Source organism: Cololabis saira, chromosome 4 (assembly GCF_033807715.1).
Source record: "Cololabis saira isolate AMF1-May2022 chromosome 4, fColSai1.1, whole genome shotgun sequence".
In the NCBI taxonomy this organism is placed as follows: Eukaryota; Metazoa; Chordata; class Actinopteri; order Beloniformes; family Belonidae; genus Cololabis; species Cololabis saira.
In genome coordinates, this window is record NC_084590.1 from 3,159,774 (window position 1) to 3,184,787 (window position 25,014).

The 25,014-nt window shown below is 41.4% G+C and overlaps 1 protein-coding gene across 3 annotated transcripts in view; it reads left to right on the plus strand.

Annotated features, from left to right (window-relative positions):
- LOC133441410 (ubiquitin carboxyl-terminal hydrolase 2-like) overlaps window positions 1-25,014 on the plus strand; it is a 55,838-nt gene that overhangs the window by 14,111 nt on the left and 16,713 nt on the right. For 2 of the 3 annotated variants that reach the window (XM_061718677.1, XM_061718678.1), the window contains exons 3-7: window positions 15,729-15,779; window positions 20,362-20,479; window positions 21,307-21,418; window positions 22,212-22,322; window positions 24,214-24,278. In XM_061718677.1, the coding sequence (XP_061574661.1) occupies window positions 15,729-15,779; window positions 20,362-20,479; window positions 21,307-21,418; window positions 22,212-22,322; window positions 24,214-24,278 (457 nt within the window). Of the gene's footprint in view, window positions 1-5,177; window positions 5,582-15,728; window positions 15,780-20,361; window positions 20,480-21,306; window positions 21,419-22,211; window positions 22,323-24,213; window positions 24,279-25,014 lie in introns of those variants that run through there. The other variant, XM_061718679.1, reaches the window with a different exon arrangement.

Here is a 25,014-nt window from a genome sequence, read left to right on the forward strand (position 1 = left end):
CAGTATGGACACTAATCCCTTATCTGAGGTGCAGTAGAACCAGTATGGACACTAATCCCTTATCTGAGGTCCAGTAGAACCAGTATGGACACTAATCCCTTATCTGAGGTCCAGTAGAACCAGTATGGACACTAATCCCTTATCTGAGGTGCAGTAGAACCAGTATGGACACTAATCCCTTATCTGAGGTGCAGTAGAACCAGTATGGACACTAACCCCTTATCTGAGGCCATAAGAAGGTCATTCGTGACTCGAACCAGTGCTGTCTCTGTGCTATGATGCATTCTGAACCCTGACTGAAAGACTTCAAACAGATCATTTCTATACAAATAGTCACATAACTGGCTTGAAACTGCCTTTTCCAGAATTTTAGACACAAATGGAAGGTTGGAAATTGGCCTATAATTAGCTAAGATGTCAGGGTCAAGAGAAGGTTTTTTAAGTAAAGGTTTAATTACTGCCACTTTGAAAACCTGTGGTACATATCCTAAGTTTAGGGATAGGTTGATTTGGTCCAGTATTGTCGTACCAATAAGAGAAAAAACATTTTTGAATAGTGGAGTCGGGATGGGGTCTAACATACATGTGGTAGACTTAGCTCTATTGACGAGTGAGGTCAGCTCAGGGAGGTCTATAGGATCAAAACAGTCTAGAGACAAGTCAGAGCCTAGGGAAGTCGCTAAAGCTGAAGAAACGCCCACAACCGGCTGGTTGATTTCTTCTCTAATTCTCGTGATTTTACTGTTAAAGAAGCTCATAAAGTCCTCACTACTGAGAGCTGCAGGAATACACGGCTCCACAGAGTTGTGACTCTTTGTCAGCCTGGCTACAGTGCTGAACAGAAAACGTGGGTTACTTTTGTTATCCTCTATCAACGTTGAATAATAAGCTGTTCTGGCTTTGCAAATGGCTTTTTGATATACTATTATCTTTTCATTCACTATAGGTATCTACAGACTTACAGGAGCATCACTTCCATTTTATGCACGTTTTGTTTCAACATGCAGATATCTGAATTATACCAGGGAGTTAAGCTCCTATGGTTGGTCCTTCTCAAAGAACCAACTTCATCTAAAGCTGAATGCAACAAATCAGCAGTGTTACTAACAAGGAAATCAACATCTGCAGAGGTAGAACCCAAGGGCCTCATTTATCAACCGTTCGTAGAAAAAGTTCTAAATTCTATCACGCTCGCAATTTAGAATCACCAATTAACCTAATATGCATGTTTTTGGACTGTGGGAGGAAGCCTGAGTACCCGGAGAAAACCCACGCAAGCACGGGGAGAACATGCAAACTCCACACAGAAAGGCCCCTGCCGGGCCTGGGAGTCGAACCGGGGACCTTCTTGCTGTGAGGCAACAGTGCTAACCACTAAGCCACCGTGCTGCCCCCTTCAAACTTTATCGAACAAAATTCTGTAGGGTTTACAACAAAAGGCTAAATGAAACGAAACAATCAATTATCTACAGACATTAAACATTTGGGGGGGTTGAGAGCAAAAAAAAAGATACATTTACTGACAAGCTATGGGAAGTGTATTAATAAAAATGAAGAAACAAAGACATCGTTTCATATAAGTTTCTGGCAATATCGTTTTTTTCACACATCAGTTTAAGAGACGCTAAGTACAGTTTACATTCATTTTTCAGATGTACAATGGAGGGTTTTCTGTTATTCCATTTGCATTTATGTATGTGATATTTACCTAGTAAAATAATTATGTTGACCATGTTTGATATATTTCTTGGAAGATTATCCATATAAATTAAGATTTGGTTGGAGTCAACAGCTCCTGCTTGGAGGTGCAAACACCAACAGAGCTGTTCTGCAGAATAAATGAGTGTTGCGTTCCTCCAGGCCACCGGGCAACGACGTTTGAGAGAGACATAGTTGCATCGCAGATTATTTTTGCATTGATTGAATTAAATCCTTTCCTGTTCACGTAACTGACTTCATTGTTTGATGGTGCTTTTATGGCGATGTGGGTGCAATCTAGCTCCAATTATGTTTGGGAATCCGGCGATGGCATGAAATCCTCGTTTAACTGGGATGGCGGTGGTGCGTTTTGTCTCTCGCTCCAACATAGGTTGTAAATCACGGCATAGATCCCTCAGAATGTTTTTGGGGAAGCGGTACCTGCTGAGCAGCCACACCGTGCTCTCACTGAACAGATCAGCTCTTTGAAAACGCGCTCCCTGCGGAGCACGTTTTTTGTGGAGCACACGGTTCTAAGTAAGCCATGGTACTTGTATTTTCTTTTCAGGTCGTCCTAACACAGCTGTCTTTTCTAGCTGTCACACCAATTATTCAAAATGTCTGCTAAATTACTAATGGAGAATTTGTATTAATTGGAGGAAACGGGGAACATGTGTGAAGTTTGAGATCGCTGAACACTGACTCTTTTACTGGGTTCTGTTTGTAGTTTCACTGTTCTACCACTAGGTTTTGTGTGTACGCATGGTCGGAGTTGTGCTTACATTTACACGCGTTCCTGTGCACAGGTACATGTTGATAAATTCCATACTTTGCGTGTGAATGTTCATACGCACGCTTTACCCACAGATCTGTGCGTACGAACAGTTGATAAATGAGGCCCCAGGTCACTGGCCTCTACTACGTCACTATTTTCCACTGTCGTAAGATGAGCAATGGCCTCCCTAAATTTAGCAATAGCTTCATCAGACGAACATCTGCTAAAATAATTCAATTCAATTCAATTTTATTTGTATAGCGTCTAATACAACAAAAGTTGTCTCTAGGCGATTTCCAGAGATCCAGAACATGATATATTCACGAAATTTAGATTTTTTTCTTAACATTTCGACTTTTTTCTCGAAATTATACTTCAACATTATTCTTGACATTTCGACTTTTTCTCAACATTTTGACTTTTTTCTCGAAATTGTACTTCAAAATGTATCTCGAAATTTCGACTTGTTTCTCGACATTTCGACTTTTTTCTCGACATTTCGCCTTTTTTCTCGAAGTGCATAAAGAAAAAAAAATCTTCCTCCTCTAAAATATTATTTTTATTTTCCTCCTGCCTGGCCCTAATACTCTCCCGTACTTTTCAAATGGACATCAGGCTTTCTAGTTTCTTCTGAGTTAAGTGGTCCTACCTTACCTCGGCATGAGCTTTCATTTTTTTATTTATTTTATTTATTATTGAAATATACAAAACAACAGGTATACAGTAACAAACAGCACATTGTTGACAGTACATAAAAGTATATCAATTACATCAGGGGTAGTTAAAGCAGCACAATGTAACTTTCAGCTTTTGTTGGACAAAAGCGGTAGTGCTTTACCAGCAGTGTGGAAGGGTTCCTACCATGCTCCTCACATACCCCTTTTACACCAAGCTGGTTCCAGGGCTGGTTCTGGGCTACAGCCAGACTTAGCACCAGTTCTTTGGTTTTACACAGCCTAAGCACCGGCTCCTGGCTCTCAAAACGGGTGCTACGCCAGCCCCTTTGAGCTGCTGGGCCAGGCGTAAGAACCGCTTAACGTCGGGGGCTGGGGGCGGTGTTACTGAACAACCAAAGCAGAATAAACACGGAAGAGTGCCGTTTTTAAACAACAGAGCGTTGAAGACGGCGGTTAAGTTAGCAGACTCTTTTATTATTATATCAATGTATTTAATAATGGATGGAAAACAGAAGCAGCAGTGGTCTACGCCGGTACAATCCACCAACAGTAATGGAGCGGCAGCCTCGCGTCCCAGCCCGCGGGGGAGCGTTCCAGGCCTGGGACGGTTGGACGCGAAGCTGCCGCTGCATCGGCTCGATCCCGGCCCGCGGGGACGCCTCCCAGCCCGCTCCCAGCCCGCTCCCAGCCCACTCCCAGCCCGCTCCCAGCCCGCTCCCAGCCCGCGGTTCTGGTTCCGCGTTACACCAACGCAGAGCCTACGGCGTAGGTTACGTAACCTACGCCGTAGGCTCTGCGTCGATGTACGCAGCGACGCGCGCCGTCATTTTTTAACAGGCGTAGCTACAACTGATAGATTTCATCTATTAAACCAACATCTTCCTAAATGATTTATTTCATCCAGCGTAATTCTCAACAAAGCTGCAGGTTTCTCCCCCGGGAAGACGCCGCAGGTTGAGCCGGCTGAGGAGCTGCTGTGCCCCGGGGCTGCCGGCTCTCGAGTCAAATTTCTTAACAGGCGTTATTTGGATAAACTGAGCCCAGGTTGGGGATCTTAAAGGTTACTTTTAAGCCTGAAAAAATATTAAAACTTAATAAAGTGCCATATTAACAGCGCTACAGCTGAAATTAAAACAGCTTTTGGCTCTCAGCTTCCTGATCAGGGTGGGGATGGAAACGAGGGGGAGTGGTGGTGACGTATACAGTAACGTGATGACGTAGCTCTCAGGGCAGCACCAGCTTGTGTAAAAGCAAACGGTTCTTACTTAGAACCAACCACGAACCAGCTCTAGCACCAGCACTAGCACCAGCCCTGGAACCAGCTCTGGAACCAGCACTAGCACCAGCACTAGCACCAGCACTAGCACCAGCACTAGCACCAGCTTGGTGTAAAAGGGGTAACAGTTACATAGTACCAGACCCCTCAAACCATGACAGAGGTGTCATTAAACCTGTTGGAAGTTGATGTACCATCACAATGATGATGATGAAATATTAGATTAAGGTGGAAAAGTTACATTGTGCTGCTTTAAATACAAGTAGGCTAAGTCATTACAAGAGATGGTTTAAGAAAAAATACAAATAAATAACTAAATAGGCCTAATAATTAACGGCATGCATGAGTTTTCATGACTTGTGGGAAGGCAGGTACTGTGTATCCAGCGTGTCTAGTCGGCGTTTGAAGCTCCTTTAACCGGGAATAGGAACTCAGGATCTTAAGCGAATACTGAAGGCTGATTTATGATTCCGCGTTACACCAACGCAGAACCTACGGCGTAGGGTACGCGACGACGCGCACCGTAAGGGTGCGTCGCCGCGACCTCCACGCCGTAGGCTACGCCGTCGATTTAACGCGGAACCATAAATCAAGCTTAACACGTCGACTTTTTGTGAATGAAGCCGTGGATTGATCACGCGTCCAGAGAATAAGAGCGCTATCGGTTTCTTTTTTTTTATTATTTAGACATATTTCTTCTCCCGTTTACACCCGTTTTTCTACGTTCATATGCGGATGCTGTCATTTGGTGGTTTGCAAGATTGCTGAATGATATCAGTTTCTAGTGATTCTCGTTCAATCTGGTTCCGCTGAGAAAAGCGGTGGTTGAGCCGGAGCGCCCGGGTGGACGGCTCCGTCCCCGGCCCGTCCGCCGGCCCGTCCGCCAGCATGCCCAGCCGGCTGCGCTCCTGCGCGGGGACCGGCCCCGGGGGGACCGGCCCCGGGGGGACCGGCCCCGGGGGAACCGGCCCCGGAGGAACCGGCCCCGGGCAGCCCAGCCGGCTGCGCTCCTGCGCGGGGACCGGCCCCGGGGGTACCGGGCAGGAGCAGCCGGCCGGTCCACCGGCCGCCTTCCCCTCCCTGAACAGGGACATGGGGAGGAAGGGATCCGCGCTCCTGTCAACTTTCCTGGGGCTTCTGATAAACCAGGTGAAGGTACGTCCTGTCTGGGCTTTAACCGGAGTCTCACAAGGTCAGGGGAACTAGTGAAGCGGAGAAACTCACCTGGAATTATACAGCTCTGTTACACAGCAACAAAACTAAACTAAGTGCTGTGTGTTAGTACGGGCATATATATATATATATATATATATATATATATATATATATATATATATATATATATATATATATATATATATATATATATATATATATATATATATATATGTGTGTATGTATGTATATATACATATATACATATGGTTCGACTGAAAAAAAAAAGGAAAATGTGTATAATATACTGATTTGTGTGTGTAGTAAACATTTTGGAGGTTTCACCGGAGTCTCACACAAGGTCAGGAATTAATGAAGCGCAGAAACTCACTCAGAATTATACAGCTTTGTTAAACAGCAACAAAACTAAACTAAGTGCTGTGTGTCATGTTGTCTATGCATATAAAGCCTTTGTGTGTGTATCGATAGCCTATAAATATATATATATATATATATATATATATATATATATATATATATATATATATATATATATATATATATATATACGTGTGTATAATATAGTGATTTGTGTGTGTATTAAGCATTTTGGAGGTTTCACCTCCCTGTTCTGGACTCACTTGTGCGTCATTTCCAGAGGTAAGCTGCTCTCTTAAGCCGGTGTCCTCGCTGTGCCAGGATCTGCAGGCCCACCCTGGCAGGTCACTGCTTATATAATCTTTGCATAATCCTTCTCACTACAGCTGCTGACAATACTACCATTCTGTACCAAACTCTCTCACTAGGATGGAAATGAACACAGTCGTACCTCACTCTGATGGGGCTTTATGTAGGCCATGTACTATCAAGTATTATCATTTACTCTCAGGAACGTGTATGTTGACCTCATGTAGTTTGCTAATTGGTAACCAAAAGAGTCTTGAGTCTTTTATGACAATATCCAAGTGTTGCTTTTGTTTGAGCTCTTCATCAGTCGCTCCGCTTTTCTCTTCTCATATTCTTGGGTCCCTTAGGGAGCTTTCACACCTGTCCCGTTTGGAGCAGTTGAAACAGGGAGCGTTTCCCCCTAAAGATTGGTTCCTTTGGTATATGTATATGTATACTCACTCATATGAATACTCACTCATAAGTAAACATAGTTGTTTTTCCCGGGGTACGGAAGAGGAATCTCCTTCCGCGTTCATTTCTGACCAATGAGAGAACAGTTGGTTCATGGTATTAGTTAACAGCTTTGAACCGCTACAGACGGTTGCCTTGTGAACACAAACGCCACAAACCAAAAAACCAAACAACTGTATCGATTTAGCCCCTTAATCGGAACAAAACAAACGGGCCACAAGTCTGAAAGCACCTTTAGTCAGATGTCCGTGGGAGATAAAAGAATCACGCCCATGGCCAGGTGGTGTCTGAGCCCCAATGTGTGTCATTCAGAAGACAATTTGTGGCACAATAATTAGGGCACGAGCACTGACAGTGCGAAGGCCCTATTGTATCTGTAGGAATTTTTTCTTTCTTTATTTTAATTTTTCCGATGAAAGGAGGGCCTTTTTGCCCCCCTAAACGTGCCCAAAAAGTCACCAAATTTTGCACGCAAGCCAGGCCTGGCGAAAAATTTGATATTTAGTTAATAGGCCCGAACCGTAACGTGCACCCAGGTGTGTTATACATCAAAATGTGCATCTCCATCCTGCGACAACGCAGATTACTTTTCTCTTTCAAAAGCGTTACCGTGGCGACGCTAGACGCCAAAAAGCGCGCCCACCCTTCATCTGGTTGGTTCACACAGAAAAAACTTTGTGCCTCAAGCCCCACAATACGGTTTGACGTACATGAACGAAAATCGGTACACACCTGTATCATGTCGCAACTTAAAGAAAAGTCTCTTGGCGCCATTGCCGAAACCGAACAGGAAGTCACCCATTTTGAATGAATCTTGTAATTTTGGCGCAATTTATGCCATTCCTTCGGCAGTTAATACGGCCTGAACCATAACGTGCACCCAGGTGTGTTATACATCAAAATGTGCGTCTCCATCCTGCGACACCACGCATTACTTTTCTCTTTCAAAAGTGTTACCGTGGCGACGCCAGATGCCAAAAAGCGCGCCGACCCTTCATCTGATTGGTCCATAATTGATAGTTCCCCAAATTTTGCACCAAGTCAGGCCTGGCGATAAATTTGATATTTCATGGTTTGCATTAATGGGTGTGGCCTAACGGCTCAACAGCGCCCCCTAGAAAACCTTTCTCTGCCATAACTTTTGAACGGGTTGTGATAAAGACATGTGGGTGGTGTCATCGGACTCGGTATTGAGTCCTTGACCTTCATTGGCCTGAATTAGCCCCGCCCCTTCTTCTGATTGGTCGATATTTCATAGTTCCTATTTTCTGGCATAACTTTTGAATGGTTTGACATAGAAAGTCGTGGGTGGTGTCATTTCTGATATGCTTACGGGGGGCGGTGGCCGTGAGTGCGAGGGCCCGTTCATCGCTGCTTGCAGCTTTAATTGCTCTTGTTTTTTCTCCTGATTTTGTGACTGTTAGGAGCCAAACTTGAAATCATGATACAAACTGGATAAACTGTACAGCAGGGCAGGGGTCACCAACTATATCAATTCAATATAATTCAATTCAATTCAATTCAATTTTATTTATATAGCGTCTAATATACAACAGATGTTGTCTCTAGACGCTTTCCAGAGATCCAGAACATGAACATAAACATAAACATTTACCCCCGAGCAATTATTATATAAACAATGGCAGGTAAAAACTCCCATAGTGGGAGAAAAGCCTTAAGCCAAACAGTGGCAAGGAAAAACTCCCCTTTAGGAGGGAAGAAACCTTGAGCAGGGACCCTCCTGCCGAAGGCCAGACTGGGGGAGTCAGGGATGTCAGCAGCACACAGCAGTCATGTGGAAGCAGCAGCGGGACGACCAGAGGGGGGGGAGGGGGGGGGTGCAGGCAGGCGGAAGCAGCAACAGCAGACATCCACGTAGGCAGGTGGAAGCAGCAACGGGATGACCGGGGATGGGGGGGGGGGGGGCTGGGAACACAGGCCAGAACGCAGCTCCCGAGGCTCCAGCCTGCAAACATGCACAAAAGAGAAAAAAGGGGGGCCGGCACAAGAAACTACAGGAACGATGGACAAAAATGATAGCTATGAGATATTTATAATAAATAAAAATGGTAATTCAATTCAATTCAATTCAATTTTATTTATATAGCGTCTAATACAACAGAGTTGTCTCTAGACGCTTTACAGAGACCCATACCCAGAACATGACCCCCGAGCAGTTATTACATAAACAATGGCAGGTAAAAACTCCCCTAGTGGGAGAAAAACCTTAAGCCAAACAGTGGCAAGAAAAACTCCCCTTTAGGAGGGAAGAAACCTTGAGCAGGACCAGGCTCATCAGGGGGGACCCTCCTGTAATGGAGAAGAGAGGCAGGGAAAAGGAGAAGAGAAGAAGGGTGAGAGGCACCGCCCAGCGGATCATGTCGGTGCCCCCCTGCAGCATAAGCCTATAGCAGCATATCTACCGCAAAGCTATATTTGAGACTAACTATTATAGTTTTGTTCTATATCTGCAACTATGACTACTGACTCTAACACACTAAAGTTTACACTAACTAGAGATTTACCACCACCAGCTAGAGGTTTACTAAACACTAACTATAGGCTTTACTAAACAGAAATGTTTTAAGTTTAGTTTTAAAGGTGGAGGTGGTGTCAGCCTCCTTAACCCAGATTGGAAGTTGGTTCCAAAGTAATGGTGCCTAATAGCAGAACGCCCGCCCTCCAAATCTACATTTAGATACTCTAGGTATCTAAAACTATATTTGTCAGAGGGCCAGAATTTTACCGGACAGTCACCTTGGGGGCCGGACCCTCAAATAAAAATTAAATAAAAATGTTGGCATAACATTATTATTTGATGTTTATTGTATATATTTTTTTTTCCATTTCATTACAAAACTGAAGTAATTTTTACCCTTTATGAGTCAGTCTCCTATCACCTTTACCACAGTCATCCACCAGGAGTGATAGAGATATTTTGCCTCAACTTAATTAAGTCAACTTTATTTATAGAGCACTGGAAAAAAAAAACACCACGGAAGTGATAGGAAGAGACTTCTTAACACAGGTAAAATGGCTCTCAAAGGCCATGAAACGGAAAGTTGACGTGGAAAACAGATCCTTTAACGATTACTGGACTGAAGAGTAGGCATTTATCATGCCAACCTTCCGAAATGACAGGGCATGAGGGTACAGTTATGTTTAAAAAAAAGAACTGTGTGAAAGAATGAATGTTAGGCTAAACAGTGCAGCGAGTCTGTCCACATTTCCTAATGTATAGAGTCATAAATGGTGGGGATTGCTGATAGTTAAGAGTCTCAGTTGTTGCTGTTTCAGTTGCTTTAATAGTGTGGACCACATATTTAGGGCCCGAGCACTGACAGTGCGAAGGCCCTATTGTATTTGTAGGAATTTTTGTTGTTTTTATTTTTCTTCCGACGAAATGAGGGCCTTTTTGCCCCCCTAAACGTGCCCCAAAAGTCACCAAATTTTGCACGCAAGCCAAGCCTGGCGATAGATGTGATATTTAATGGTTTGCATTAATGGGCGTGGCCTAATGGCTCAACAGCACCCCCTAGGTACACACCTGTATCATGTCGCAACTTAAAGAAAAGTCTCTTGGCGCCATGGCCAAAACCAAACAGGAAGTCGGCCATTTTGTATTAATAGTGTCATTTTGGCGAAATTTATGCCATTTTCACATGTCGTACTTTAACGAACTGCTCCTAGCAGGATCGTCCGTTCGACATAAAACTCGCTCAGGAGACACAAAAGACGTTAACGATGAAAAGTTATCAAAATCGTGAGTTTTCGTGAAATGGCGTGGCCGTGGCGCCTTGTCAAACTTCGACGTTAAACTGTAAGTGATACTAGTAGCTGATTGGTCGATATTTGATAGTTATTATTTTTTGTTACTATTTTTATTACTATTTTCTGCCATAACTTTTAAATGGTTTGACATAAAGACTCGTGGGTGGTGTCATCGGACTTAGTTTTGAGTCCTTGACCTTTATTGGTGAAAATTGCACGCGCGAGGGCCCGTTCATCGCTGCTTGCAGCTTTAATTTCTCTTTGATCCTCATAATTATGGAATCCAGTCGCGGGTCGGATTGGACGCTTCGGCGGGCCGGATTGGGCCCGCGGGCCGCTGGTTGATGTTCACTGCTTTAGGGTTAACATTGCTTTGGAAACCTGCTCCTCTAGAGCTCACGCAGTAAATTCATACACACAATATTCCCAGCAGGGGAGAATGCAGCCTTTAAACTCTTCCCATTCCTTGTTTGTCATCACATTTCTGTAATTACTAGCTGATATTTTCTAAATGAAAGTACAAGAGGCGTTTCTTAGTGTAGACTCCTCAGATTACACTTGCGGTAAACATCGGAGGCATTATTTTTTTGTGATCAAATGTTTTTATTTATATTTCATTTTTATTATTATAAACGGTGGCATCCACAATGATGTCAAACAAACATTATACACATATTTTCCATGAAAACAATTAATAATTAATAATAAGGAAAACAGAAAAAAATGTAATACAATAAAAAACAAACAAAAAGAAAGGACAAAATAAAACCAAGGCAAAACATAATAATATCAAAAACTGGACAAGGATAGCTGCAACAAGCTCGTCTATATCTATATCAATGTTAAATACATCTTTCAAGTTTAACTTTAATTTGATCTGCTGCCATATACCAAAATAAAATATTCTGTTGTTTTGCATTATGGATTTGGACTGTAGATATTTCCAGATAGATAATATCAAGAAAAGTCCAACACCAAAGCAAGCAAAATTCGTTTTTGACATAGTGAAGCATTGATTGTGGATAAATTATTTAAGATACAGGACTGTCTCAGAAAATTAGAATATTGTGATAAAGTCCTTCATTTTCTGTAATGCAAAAATGTCATACATTCTGGATTCATTACAAATCAACTGAAATATTGCAAGCCTTTTATTATTTTAATATTGCTGATCATGGCTTACAGCTTAAGAAAACTCAAATATCCTATCTCAAAAAATTAGAATATTCTGGGAATCTTAATCTTAAACTGTAAGACATAATCAGCAATATTAAAATAATAAAAGGCTTGCAATATTTCAGTTGATTTGTAATGAATCCAGAATGTATGACATTTTTGTTTTTTTAATTGCATTACAGAAAATAAAGAACTTTATCACAATATTCAAATTTTCTGAGACAGTGCTGTAAGTGTTTGAGGGTTTACTGGAATATTCTGTACTGTTATGGAGGATAATGCAGTTGCAACCTGTTGCCGGAAGTTTGCAGCGGGTTTTCATTCCCAGAGCGTCTGCATGAAGGTTCCTGGTTTATTCTGAGAGCAGAATGTTCACAAAGAGATAACCAGGATCTTCAGATGGTAAAGCTTGTGAGGTGTTAAATAAGGATGCATTCTTGAGAACTGAATCCTTCGTCAGAGTAAATAGGTTCAACAAGTGGTCGGATGCATATCCGTCAGTGAATGAAATTAAATGGGGTTTTTTTTGTTTTTTTTTTCTCTTTGCTGTTGCATTCCTCTCTTTCCCTGTATAGTCACCAGAGTTGGGTAGTAACGGGTTACATTTACTCCGTTACATTTATTTGAGTAGGTTTTGGGAAATGTTGTACTTTTAGGAGTAGTTTTGAATCACTATACTTTTTACTTTTACTTGAGTAGATTTGTGAAGAAGAAACTGTTACTCTTACTCCGCTACATTAGGCTACGTTGAGCTGTTACTTTTCTTTTATCCCTTTTATCCACGTACGCGTCAATCTCATGACATCACTGAGTGATTCTTTGGTAAAAATGTTTGTTTTTGCATGTTTTGTCACATTTACACAGACTCAAACACACACAGAGTTTCTATGAGTTCATGTTTGTTCTAGTTCTGCCTGGTTAAAAAAGAAAAGTACAAAGACTGATATTTTGTGCTACTTGTGCTTAATTTATTTACTTATTTTTTTTATTCTGTTATTATTTTATTTATTTTATTATTATTAAAGTGCTTGAATTGACTTTAAGCTTATTTTAATTTAAGCTATTTTTTATTTTTTATTAATTTAAATTAATTTTATTATTTTATTGATTTAATTTGCCTGAAGATGATTATTTTGTACTTTTGTCTGTTTGAATGGTTGTGTTAAAAAAATAAATCACACGTTACTCAACAGTTACTCAGTACTTGAGTAGTTTTTTCACCAAGTACTTTTTTACTTTTACTCAAGTCATTATTTGGATGACTACTTTTTACTTGTACTTGAGTCATATTATTCTGAAGTAACAGTACTTTTACTTGAGTACAAGTTTTGGCTCCTCTACCAGCTCTGGTTATATGTTTTTCCCCCTAATATTCTTAACCATACTGTGTTGACTTTGGGCTATTTTTAGTTTTCATGTCAAGATACCAGTCTGCACGCAACGTTTCTCCCAAGTTAAGGCTTACAACTTGTTGAAACTGATCTCCTCGTTCTTCTCTCTGATCTCACTTACCAGGCAGGGTAAGCCACTACGTATTTCTAACCCAGAACACTTCTTGTCTAGGCCCATGTTGAAAAAATTGATTTTCTGATTCTAAATCGATTCTCATATTAATTCCTAAAAATCGACTTGTATGTCTAAAGATCGATTTTTTTTTCATCATTAAATTACAACTTTTGGTATTTTTTTGTTTATGCCCAAAAATGGAATGTTTTGTTGGACACCAGAATAACTGGTGCCATGTTTTTGCCTTTAATTATGTTTAAAGGTATGAAAGCATTAAAGTTTTCGTTTATAATTGCATACATTGTCTATATTTCTTTGCTTTATATATTGTTTTGGGGTTACATTTCCATAAAATGCTAAAAACCAAATTGGGGAAAAACTAAAACCGATTTCCTCCGTCTCTGTTTCCTCCCTGGATCTGTTTGGTAATTCTGCCCCACATGATGTTTCTGAAAGCAGTTCTATCAGCATTCTGGGAGCTGATTGGTCCTTACAGCATCATTAGCTGCAATACTTGCTGTTGAATCTCAATATAATACTAGTATTAATATTCTGCATAACTACACAGTCATGTGTCATGCAACAGCTCAAAAAACATTTTTAATAACACTAACCCAAATCAATATCGGAATCAAATTGAATCAGATCTAATCAAAGCGTGATAATCGATTCTGAATGTTAAGAATTGGAATCAAATTGATTCTTGTCACATTCACTGAGTTTTTCTTCCCCATCTGCAGCAATCTAATGATTACACTGCACAGAAAAGAAGCTGTTCTTACCAGCTCTGGCTCTGTAGCCACACAGAGAGGGGAACCCTGTCCCAGACCGGAACTAACATTGACTACGTTTACATGCAGTCAAAATTCAGGTTATTGCTAATATTCCGGTTACTGAAACATTCGGAATATTCCGTTTACATGGTAATTAATCATTCGGGATATCTGGATCAAACCAGCGACGAGAACATCATGACGCAATTCCCGTAATTTCTGCTTCTTCTTCCTGTATCCAAATTCAAAACAACTGCTGCTTTGCGCAACTTTTCTCTCACCTTCTTGTAAATCTTCTATCCCGGTACTTTCTACCGTCTACAAATGCAGAAATGTTCATATCCTTCATTCCATTTATGAAGTGATTAGTCTCCTCCTGGTCTTGGTTTCTCCGTGTTTATAAGAACTTCCTGGACTCAAAAGACCAGGATTCCTTGTGAACAGAACATGCGCAGAAAACAAATTCATGGTTTTTAAAAACCCAAATATGAGCAAATTGGGGTTATTGGTGTTTACATGAGGATACGCAGTCATTGTTCCACCCAGTCCCCTACAGGGGGACATTTATGTCCACGCTCGTGCACGTGAGGACAGAGGAGAGGGGGTTGGGAGAGTTCATGATGGGGGGCGTTTTCTTGTGGAGCACTAGAGGGAGAGGGGGATGTTCTGATGAGATCGTCCAGAGAATATCTTATTCCATGTTTAACAGTATCGTACCTTCTCTGTGGCTTCACCTTGAAGTCGACCCATTTTTATGGTGCTGTCAGTACATGTTAGTCCCACTGGGGGTCGAACTTAAGCACAGGTAAATCACTTTAAATCTCTTGCACTTAAGCACTTAGCACTTTTAACATGACGGTCACTTAATTACTGGTATCAATTGTAACATGTTTTTATTTTTTATTGATTTTATCTAGCTTAGTCGTGTCTTTAAATGTTGTCTTTCGTTGCTATATCTTGTCTTCCTTGTTTGCTGGTGTCCGATTTTATGTTTTATGCTTGGCATTGATTTGCTGCAGGGACGAATGGTGGAAATTAGCCTATGGCTATAACCATACTTGTTTACACCTGTGTTCATCAACATGTACAGTCCCTGTCAACAAATTAATGAATTGAATTGAATTGAATTGAATTGAATTGAATTGAATTGAATTGAATTGAAGAACCATATCTGCAGCCCCTGAGGTCAAGTGAAGGTGGCCAGACCTACACAGTTGCTTTCTGCCTTGAAAGTATAATATCAATAGTGTGTAACAAGTTAATAATTGAAAAATATGTTTTATACAGTGTAGACCCTGATAGAATAAGTGGTTTTTTTTCTTTTTCCTGTGTTATTGGACAGCTGTGATGCATATTCAATTTTTCAATTCAATTCAATTCAATTTTATTTGTATAGCAGGCAGGTGGAAGCAGCAGCGGGATGACCAGAGGGGTGTGGGGGACCGCAGGCATGTGGAAGCAGCAGCGGGATGACCAGAGGGGGGTGGGGGACCGCAGGCAGGTGGAAGCAGCAGCGGGATGACCAGAGGGGGGTGGGGGACCGCAGGCAGGTGGAAGCAGCAGCGGGATGACCAGAGGGGGGTGGGGGACCGCAGGCAGGTGGAAGCAGCAGCGAATATATTAGCCATATTAGTGCATAAGTCCAACTGGCTGATATTGTTTCATGTTTTCCCCGCAGCCCAACTATGTGCAGCTGGGGCAGGGGGTTAAATACATAATGCTAATAATGCTAATAATAATGCTAATAATTTTAAATGTAGCGTCTGTGTTTTGTCTTTCAGAACTCAAAAAGTGCCCCAGGCCTGGTCGGACTGAAGAACTTAGGAAACACTGTAAGGAAATGACACACATAATAACATCCACCTTGGGACGAAGTTCTTGCCATCATTTCTTTTTATTCTGAGCTGTTTGTGGTGGTTTGCTCAACTTTCTGCTGATGTTATGCAGTTGGATTCATGGGCAGATATAAAACAGTTTGTTTATATCTGGCCCAGAAAGGGCTGTGGTCCGGTCCTGTCCCCCAGAGGACAGGCAGAAGGGTCAGCTCCCAAAATAAACAGGTCTACTGTGTGTGTGTGTGTGTGTGTGTGTGTGTGTGTGTGTGTGTGTGTGTGTGTGTGTGTGTGTGCGTGCAGTAACTTAATCAGAACCATGTGAACTATGTCCCAGGGAGGACTTGTCCCTATCCTTGGTTTGATCAGTCCACAGTGTTCGTGTTCCATGTGGACACTAGTGATGTGTGTATACACTCAGTAAACGTGGTGTGGTCGTGTGTGTGTGTCTATGATACTTCATAGCTTGTCTCTCATTCTCAGGAGCATATCCATGTCTCCTCCTCCTTCCATGGAGCTGCTGCCATACGTCAACGTCTCCGCCATATTGGATGTTCAAGACTGCGCTGTAAACTAATACAAGTAAATTGACTTATTTTCATAAAGCGCCTTTCTACAAAGAAATGTACGTTTTATGTCTCATTTATTCATTCACACACGCACTAATATACTTGGGAAACAGTTAAGCACCAAATATAATACATAAAATTTTTCTCAGATGGCAAAAATAAGAACTTTATTGAACCATTTTTCAGACGATAAAATAACTGAAAAAAATCTGAAAAATTGTTCAAATATGTTATTTTGTTACTTGAAAATTTTAAAATATGTTTATGTAAAATATGCTTTGTTGATGAGAAAATATGTTTCTCTATTTTTCTTATTTTTGTGTGGGGGGATATATATAGTTTTTCGGCACTACCTTGTTCTCTATAGCTGATATAACATGAATTACTCCTATGTGGGATCAATAAAGTTCTTATTTTTGCCATCTGAGAAAATTAAATATATTATATTTGGTGCTTAACTGTTTCCCAAGTTTATTAGTGCGTGTGTGAATGAATAAATGAGACGTAAAACGTACATTTCTTTGTAGAAAGGCGCTTTATGAAAATAAGTCCATTTACTTGTATTAGTTTACAGTCTTGAACATCCAATATGGCGGCGTCGTTGACGTATCGCAGCAGCTCCATGGAAGGATACATATATATGTCTACTCTCAGGAGGCCTTGTAAATAGTCATTTTAAATAATAGAAGTAAGTGTAGAGAGCCATTAAGAGCTGCCAGACGATTTCTGGGACTCCTGTCCTTGCAGCGAGGTTGTCACGGCAACAAGGAGAGATTTCAGCTGGTTACTGTTACTTAGGAAGCGTTTGTCATACTTTAATCAAAACTAAGCTAATCTATGTAAATACTTCACACAATCAGCTTTAATGGCAAGGCAAAAAAAGGCAAGTTTATTTTTGTAGCACAATTCAACACAAGTTAATTCAAAATGCTTTACATCAACATTAAAAGTAGCAAGACACAATTAAACAGTAAATAACAAATAAAATGAAATAAAATGATAAGAAAAGAGGTATATTATTAAATAGCACAAGTTGTTAAAAACTTTCCTGGTGTAATGTGGTCCAGTTTCCTGGTGTAATATGGTCCAGTTTCCTGGTGTAATATGGTCCAGTTTCCTGGTGTAATATGGTCCAGTTTCCTGGTGTAATGTGGTCCAGTTTCCTGGTGTAATGTGGTCCAGTTTCCTGGTGTAATGTGGTCCAGTTTCCTGGTGTAATGTGGTCCAGTTTCCTGGTGTAATGTAGTCCAGTTTCCTGGTGTAATATGGTCCAGTTTCCTGGTGTAATATGGTCCAGTTTCCTGGTGTAATATGGTCCAGTTTCCTGGTGTAATGTGGTCCAGTTTCCTGGTGTAATATGGTCCAGTTTCCTGGTGTAATGTGGTCCAGTTTCCTGGTGTAATATGGTCCAGTTTCCTGGTGTAATGTGGTCCAGTTTCCTGGTGTAATATAGTCCAGTTTCCTGGTGTAATGTGGTCCAGTTTCCTGGTGTAATATAGTCCAGTTTCCTGGTGTAATGTGGTCCAGTTTCCTGGTGTAATATGGTCCAGTTTCCTGGTGTAATATGGTCCAGTTTCCTGGTGTAATATGGTCCAGTTTCCTGGTGTAATATAGTCCAGTTTCCTGGTGTAATGTGGTCCAGTTTCCTGGTGTAATATGGTCCAGTTTCCTGGTGTAATATAGTCCAGTTTCCTGGTGTAATATGGTCCAGTTTCCTGGTGTAATGTGGTCCAGTTTCCTGGTGTAATGTGGTCCAGTTTCCTGGTGTAATGTGGTCCAGTTTCCTGGTGTAATGTAGTCCAGTTTCCTGGTGTAATATGGTCCAGTTTCCTGGTGTAATATGGTCCAGTTTCCTGGTGTAATATGGTCCAGTTTCCTGGTGTAATGTGGTCCAGTTTCCTGGTGTAATATAGTCCAGTTTCCTGGTGTAATGTGGTCCAGTTTCCTGGTGTAATATGGTCCAGTTTCCTGGTGTAATATGGTCCAGTTTCCTGGTGTAATATGGTCCAGTTTCCTGGTGTAATATAGTCCAGTTTCCTGGTGTAATGTGGTCCAGTTTCCTGGTGTAATATGGTCCAGTTTCCTGGTGTAATGTGGTCCAGTTTCCTGGTGTAATATGGTCCAGTTTCCTGGTGTAATGTGGTCCAGTTTCCTGGTGTAATATGGTCCATTTCCTGGTGTAATATGGTCCAGTTTCCTGGTGTAATGTGGTCCAGTTTCCTGGTGTAATATGGTCCAGTTTCCTGGTGTAATGTGGTCCAGTTTCCTGGTGTAATGTGGTCCAGTTTCCTGGTGTAATGTGGTCCAGTTTCCTGGTGTAATATGGTCCAGTTTCCTGGTGTAATATAGTCCAGTTTCCTGGTGTAATGTGGTCCAGTTTCCTGGTGTAATATGGTCCAGTTTCCTGGTGTAATATGGTCCAGTTTCCTGGTGTAATACGGTCCAGTTTCCTGGTGTAATGTGGTCCAGTTTCCTGGTGTAATATGGTCCAGTTTCCTGGTGTAATGTGGTCCAGTTTCCTGGTGTAATGTGGTCCAGTTTCCTGGTGTAATGTGGTCCAGTTTCCTGGTGTAATGTGGTCCAGTTTCCTGGTGTAATATGGTCCAGTTTCCTGGTGTAATGTGGTCCAGTTTCCTGGTGTAATGTGGTCCAGTTTCCTGGTGTAATGTGGTCCAGTTTCCTGGTGTAATGTGGTCCAGTTTCCTGGTGTAATATGGTCCAGTTTCCTGGTGTAATATGGTCCAGTTTCCTGGTGTAATATGGTCCAGTTTCCTGGTGTAATATGGTCCAGTTTCCTGGTGTGATGTGGTCCAGTTTCCTGGTGTAATATGGCCCAGTTTCCTGGTGTAATATGGTCCAGTTTCCTGGTGTAATATGGTCCAGTTTCCTGGTGTAATGTGGTCCAGTTTCCTGGTGTAATATGGTCCAGTTTCCTGGTGTAATGTGGTCCAGTTTCCTGGTGTAATATGGTCCAGTTTCCTGGTGTAATATGGTCCAGTTTCCTGGTGTAATATGGTCCAGTTTCCTGGTGTAATATGGTCCAGTTTCCTGGTGTAATGTGGTCCAGTTTCCTGGTGTAATATGGTCCAGTTTCCTGGTGTAATGTGGTCCGGTTTCCTGGTGTAATATGGTCCAGTTTCCTGGTGTAATATGGTCCAGTTTCCTGGTGTAATATGGTCCAGTTTCCTGGTGTAATATGGTCCAGTTTCCTGGTGTAATGTGGTCCAGTTTCCTGGTGTAATATGGTCCAGTTTCCTGGTGTAATATGGCCCAGTTTCCTGGTGTAATATGGTCCAGTTTCCTGGTGTAATGTAGTCCAGTTTCCTGGTGTAATATGGTCCAGTTTCCTGGTGTAATGTAGTCCAGTTTCCTGGTGTAATATGGTCCAGTTTCCTGGTGTAATATGGTCCAGTTTCCTGGTGTAATATGGTCCAGTTTCCTGGTGTAATGTGGTCCAGTTTCCTGGTGTAATATAGTCCAGTTTCCTGGTGTAATATGGTCCAGTTTCCTGGTGTAATATGGTCCAGTTTCCTGGTGTAATATGGTCCAGTTTCCTGGTGTAATATGGTCCAGTTTCCTGGTGTAATATGGTCCAGTTTCCTGGTGTAATATGGTTCAGTTTCCTGCTGTAATATGGTCCAGTTTCCTGGTGTAATGTGCTCCAGTTTCCTGGTGTAATATGGTCCAGTTTCCTGGTGTAATGTGGTCCAGTTTCCTGGTGTAATGTGGTCCAGTTTCCTGGTGTAATATGGTCCAGTTTCCTGGTGTAATATGGTCCAGTTTCCTGGTGTAATATGGTCCAGTTTCCTGGTGTAATGTGGTCCAGTTTCCTGGTGTAATGTGGTCCAGTTTCCTGGTGTAATATGGTCCAATTTCCTGGTGTAATATGGTCCAGTTTCCTGGTGTTTATTAGCAAAATGCAAAATGGACAAGTAAATGTAAAGGGATTATTTCTTGATGGCTGAAGAGGCGGCCGGTTTTCTTTACTGGGCTTGTGTTGTTCTTCCCAACAGTGTTTCATGAACAGTATCCTGCAGTGTCTGAGCAACACGCAGAGTCTCCGGGACTACTGCCTGCACAACTCCCACCACCGAGACCTGAACAGCCGCACCAACACCGCGCTCATGGAAGGTGACAGCCCACACTCCACTAAGACCCATTACTTCCTGGTCTCTAAATGACGGCTATATGAGCAAGTCTAGTAAAGAGTAAAATACCTTTATGATGTTTGGATGGTTACAGAATGTTGTTATCTTTTAAAGTAACTATGTGCAGTTAAAACAACCGTAAGTCTATTATTAGATGGTAAGAAGTATAAACTTTCATTAGGGACCAAAATTATATGAATCAAAGTAGTATTGAGTTGGAATGGTTTACAGGACTGTCTCAGAAAATTAGAATATTGTAATAAAGTTCTTTATTTTCTGTAATGCAAAAATTATTTTAATATTGCTGATTATGGCTTACAGTTTAAGATTAAGATTCCCAGAATATTCAAATTTTTTTAGATAGGATATTTGAGTTTTCTTAAGCTGTAAGCCATGATCAGCAATATTAAAATAATAAAAGGCTTGCAATATTTCAGTTGATTTGTAATGAATCCAGAATGTGTGACATTTTTGTTTTTGTAATTGCATTACAGAAAATCACAATACTCTAATTTTCTGAGACAGTCCTGTAAGTATTATGGTATATAATTCTAACTCAAAACTGCTTATAGTTCCAAAGTTTTGGTCCGTAATGAGATTTACAGTCCTTACCCGATACTGTCAGATCTCGGGTTGTCTTTGGAAGTGAGTGTTTTGAGTTTTTTATGTTTTTTTAATTAAGATGTACAAAATGTTACTAAAAGAAGGAATATTATTTGTAACTTCATGTCATATACATCAACTTCAACACTTGTTGCATTTGTAAAAATCACATTTTCATCGTTCTTTTTAATCTTGTCTTGTTGGTAGAGTTTGCCAAGCTTCTGCAGAGCTTGTGGAAAACATCCGGCAGTGACGCGGTCAGCCCATCGGAGTTCAAGAGTCAGATCCAGAGATTTGCTCCCAGATTTATGGGATACAAGTGAGAATGGGCACTTTCTCTTCATACTTGTATGGTTTTTGGAGGGCTTTGTGCTATTGTTGCCAGGACAATACAACGGCCTGCATTTTTTTTTTTTTTTTTATATATATCTTTTTATTTCACAATAATTTTCACAATTCACATTTTCACATTCACGATTTCTATTTTAACCACATTCCTACCCTCCCCATAATTGCCCTGGGGAAAGAAAAAATAAATAAATAAATCATACATTAAGGGAAACAAAATTAAATAAATATATATAAAAAAATAAAAAAATAATGGCAGCAACAGCGATATCAAACGATATATATCCATACATACATACAAACATACATACATATAAGGCACAAGTTCGAAAATAGAGATACTCATTGGTCCCCCTTAGAAAAATGTTCTCCAGTTTTGAAAATAATGGAGACCAAAATTCTTGAAAGATTTGACCATGGTTGTATTTTTCCAAAGTAAATTTTTCCAATGGTAAAAAAACTGAAATTTGATTAAAAAAAAACTTGAAAGTTGGAGGGGAATCATCTTTCCAAAGTAAAAGCATACATTTCTCAGCGAAGTATGTGATCATAATTAATATCCTGCTTTTTTTCCGGTCTAACTGAAGATCCAGTGTATCATTTAATAAATACAAACTGGAGCTTAACTCAATATTCATTTCTAAAACTGATTGTGTGAAGGAATGGATGGATTTCCAGAAACGTATTAAAAGATCACATTCCCAACGCCTGCATTTGTAAGGATCAGAAACAGATCCAGCTTGATTGTTGCTCGTGTGTTCCAGCCAACAGGATGCTCAGGAGTTCCTGCGCTTCCTCCTGGACGGGCTGCACAACGAAGTGAACAGGGTGACGTACAGGCCCAGAGGCAGCGTGGACGACTTTGACCACCTCCCGTAAGTCCTCCGTCGCTGTGAACCTGCCCGCACACTCCAGGCCGGGGGTCGGCAACCCGCATGCTGCTCTTTAGCGCCGCCCTAGTGGCTCCATGGAGCTTTTTCAAAAATGTTTGAAAATGGAAATAGGTGGGGGAGGGAAATATATTTTTTGTTTTCATGTGGTTTCTGTAGGAGGAAAAACATGACACAAATATTAAAATATAAAAAATGTGTAGGATAAATATTTCAACATTTCTGTTAAAGCAGCACTATGTAACTTTTCCACCTTAATCTAATATTTCATCATCATCATTGTGATGGAACATCAACTTCCAACAGGTTTAATGAACCTCTGTCATGGTCTGAGGGGTCTGTATCTCCTTCACTGGTACTATGTAACTTTGAGGAGCATGGTAGGAACCCTGACACACTAAAAAACTACACATTTTTACGGCTTTGACTGCTTTACGGCATACGTCACTTCCCCCTCCTTCCCCATTTGTAGTCCAGACCAAAGCTGGGCGGGGCGTGGAGCGCAGAGCTCAGCAGAAGCTGGTGTCATGACGAAGCAGCAGAAAAACCCAAGAAAATACAAGTTTTATCGGAGGTGAAAAAAGAAAGCGGGAGAGTAACGAGCTAAATGCCCGGACAAGAATAAACATTGGCCCGTATGTAATTTGGGGCGCATTATCTGCTGAAACAGGACGGGGGGGCGGGGGTGACTTCACTAATAAAACCAAGTTGAACTTAGTGATTTTCAACCTCGTCATATTATATTGTTTAGCCAAAAATAGATACATTACCTCTTCACTATCCATCCTGCAAACGACCGCTGAAAACAGAAAAGTAGTTTTGAAAGTCCGTCCCGTCTTATTTCATTCACTATCAAAACAAATGCAGCGACGGGGACAGGAGTTTTCCGGCAGTACGCGCTGGTGCTCATGGGAAATGTAGTGTTCTTTCTGGTAAAGCACTACCGCTTTTGTCCAAAGGAGCCGCCAAACTCAACAAAAGCTGAAAGTTACATTGTGCTGCTTTAAGGAAGATTTGCGTCGGAGCCTGCAACACATGTTTCTACCAGCAGGGGGCGCCAGGCAGGAGCTGTTGTAAACAAACAGACGCCTGTGGGATGGCCATGGATCTCAAATGGAAAAAGAGAAATAACTGAGGAGAAAAGAGGATTCAAAGTTTCCTGGGCCGAATCATTTGCATTCATTGCCTGAATGTTTGCTCTGCAGCGAGAAGTTGTCCAATAACAAAAAGAGTCATGTGGAAAGACATTTCCAGGGAAGGAAATGCTACATTTGCAGCCCAGTACCCAGTTGGGAGGGAGAGAAAAAGTGTGATGGCATTACTTCTGGAGAAATTAGAGGAGCGCAAAAATAGATTTAAGAAGTGGATTGCATCTCCAAACTCCAAACCGAGATGATACAGACTCTCTCCGCTAAGACAGTGAAGGAAAGATAAATCATGGCTTACAGCTTAAGGAAACTCAAATATCCTATCTCAAAAAATTAGAATATTCTGGGAATCTTAATCTTAGACTGTAAGCCATAATCAGTAATATTAAAATAATAAAAGGCTTGCAATATTTCAGTTGATTTGTAATGAATCCAGAATGTATGACATTTTAGTTTTTTTAATTGCATTACGGAAAATAAAGAACTTTATCACAATATTCTAATTTTCTGAGACAGTCCTGTATTTCAATTTTGAATCATTTTAATCCCCTGAATGCTCATGCATTTGCCTTTCCTGGTGTTGGTTACCTTCACAACAGCAGCTTTATAACTAGTCATGGCCACTGCTTGGTCAGTCACTACCGAGCAGCGCTGCCTTTCCTGCCTCCTAACAAGGGAGGAACCTCCTCAACACCCGTCTCTTTTCTCTTCTCTTGTTCTGTTCTCAGAGATGGTGAGAAAGGGAAGAAGATGTGGAGTAAATACCTGGAGAGAGAAGACAGTAAGATTGTTGGTGAGTAGAAGGAATCAAAACATTGTTTTATTGATTCCTTGACAACATTCTAGTTGATCTTTGGCAGTCTGGGCTGCTGGCGTTGTCTTGTCTTAAAGCCGGGCGGACACTGTGAGATTATCGGCTCGTTTTGAGCCGATTTTCCAGTCGTGTGACTATTTTTTGGATCGGGCGAGATTTTTACCCAATCGTTGGTCTTGCCTCGTGCAGTAAACGTGGGGTAACGACGAGAGATTAACACCTCACGACGAGAGAGTAACACCTCACGACGAGAGATTAACACCTCACGACGAGAGAGTAACACCTCACGACGAGAGAGTAACACCTCACGACGAGAGAGTAACACCTCACGACGAGAGATTAACACCTCACGACGAGAGATTAACACCTCACGACGAGAGATTAACGCCTCACGACGAGAGATTAACACCTCACGACGAGAGATTAACGCCTCACGACGAGAGAGTAACACCTCACGACGAGAGATTAACACCTCACGACGAGAGATTAACGCCTCACGACGAGAGAGTAACACCTCACGACGAGAGATTAACACCTCACGACGAGAGATTAACACCTCACGACGAGAGATTAACGCCTCACGACGAGAGAGTAACACCTCACGACGAGAGATTAACACCTCACGACGAGAGATTAACGCCTCACGACGAGAGAGTAACACCTCACGACGAGAGATTAACACCTCACGACGAGAGAGTAACACCTCACGACGAGA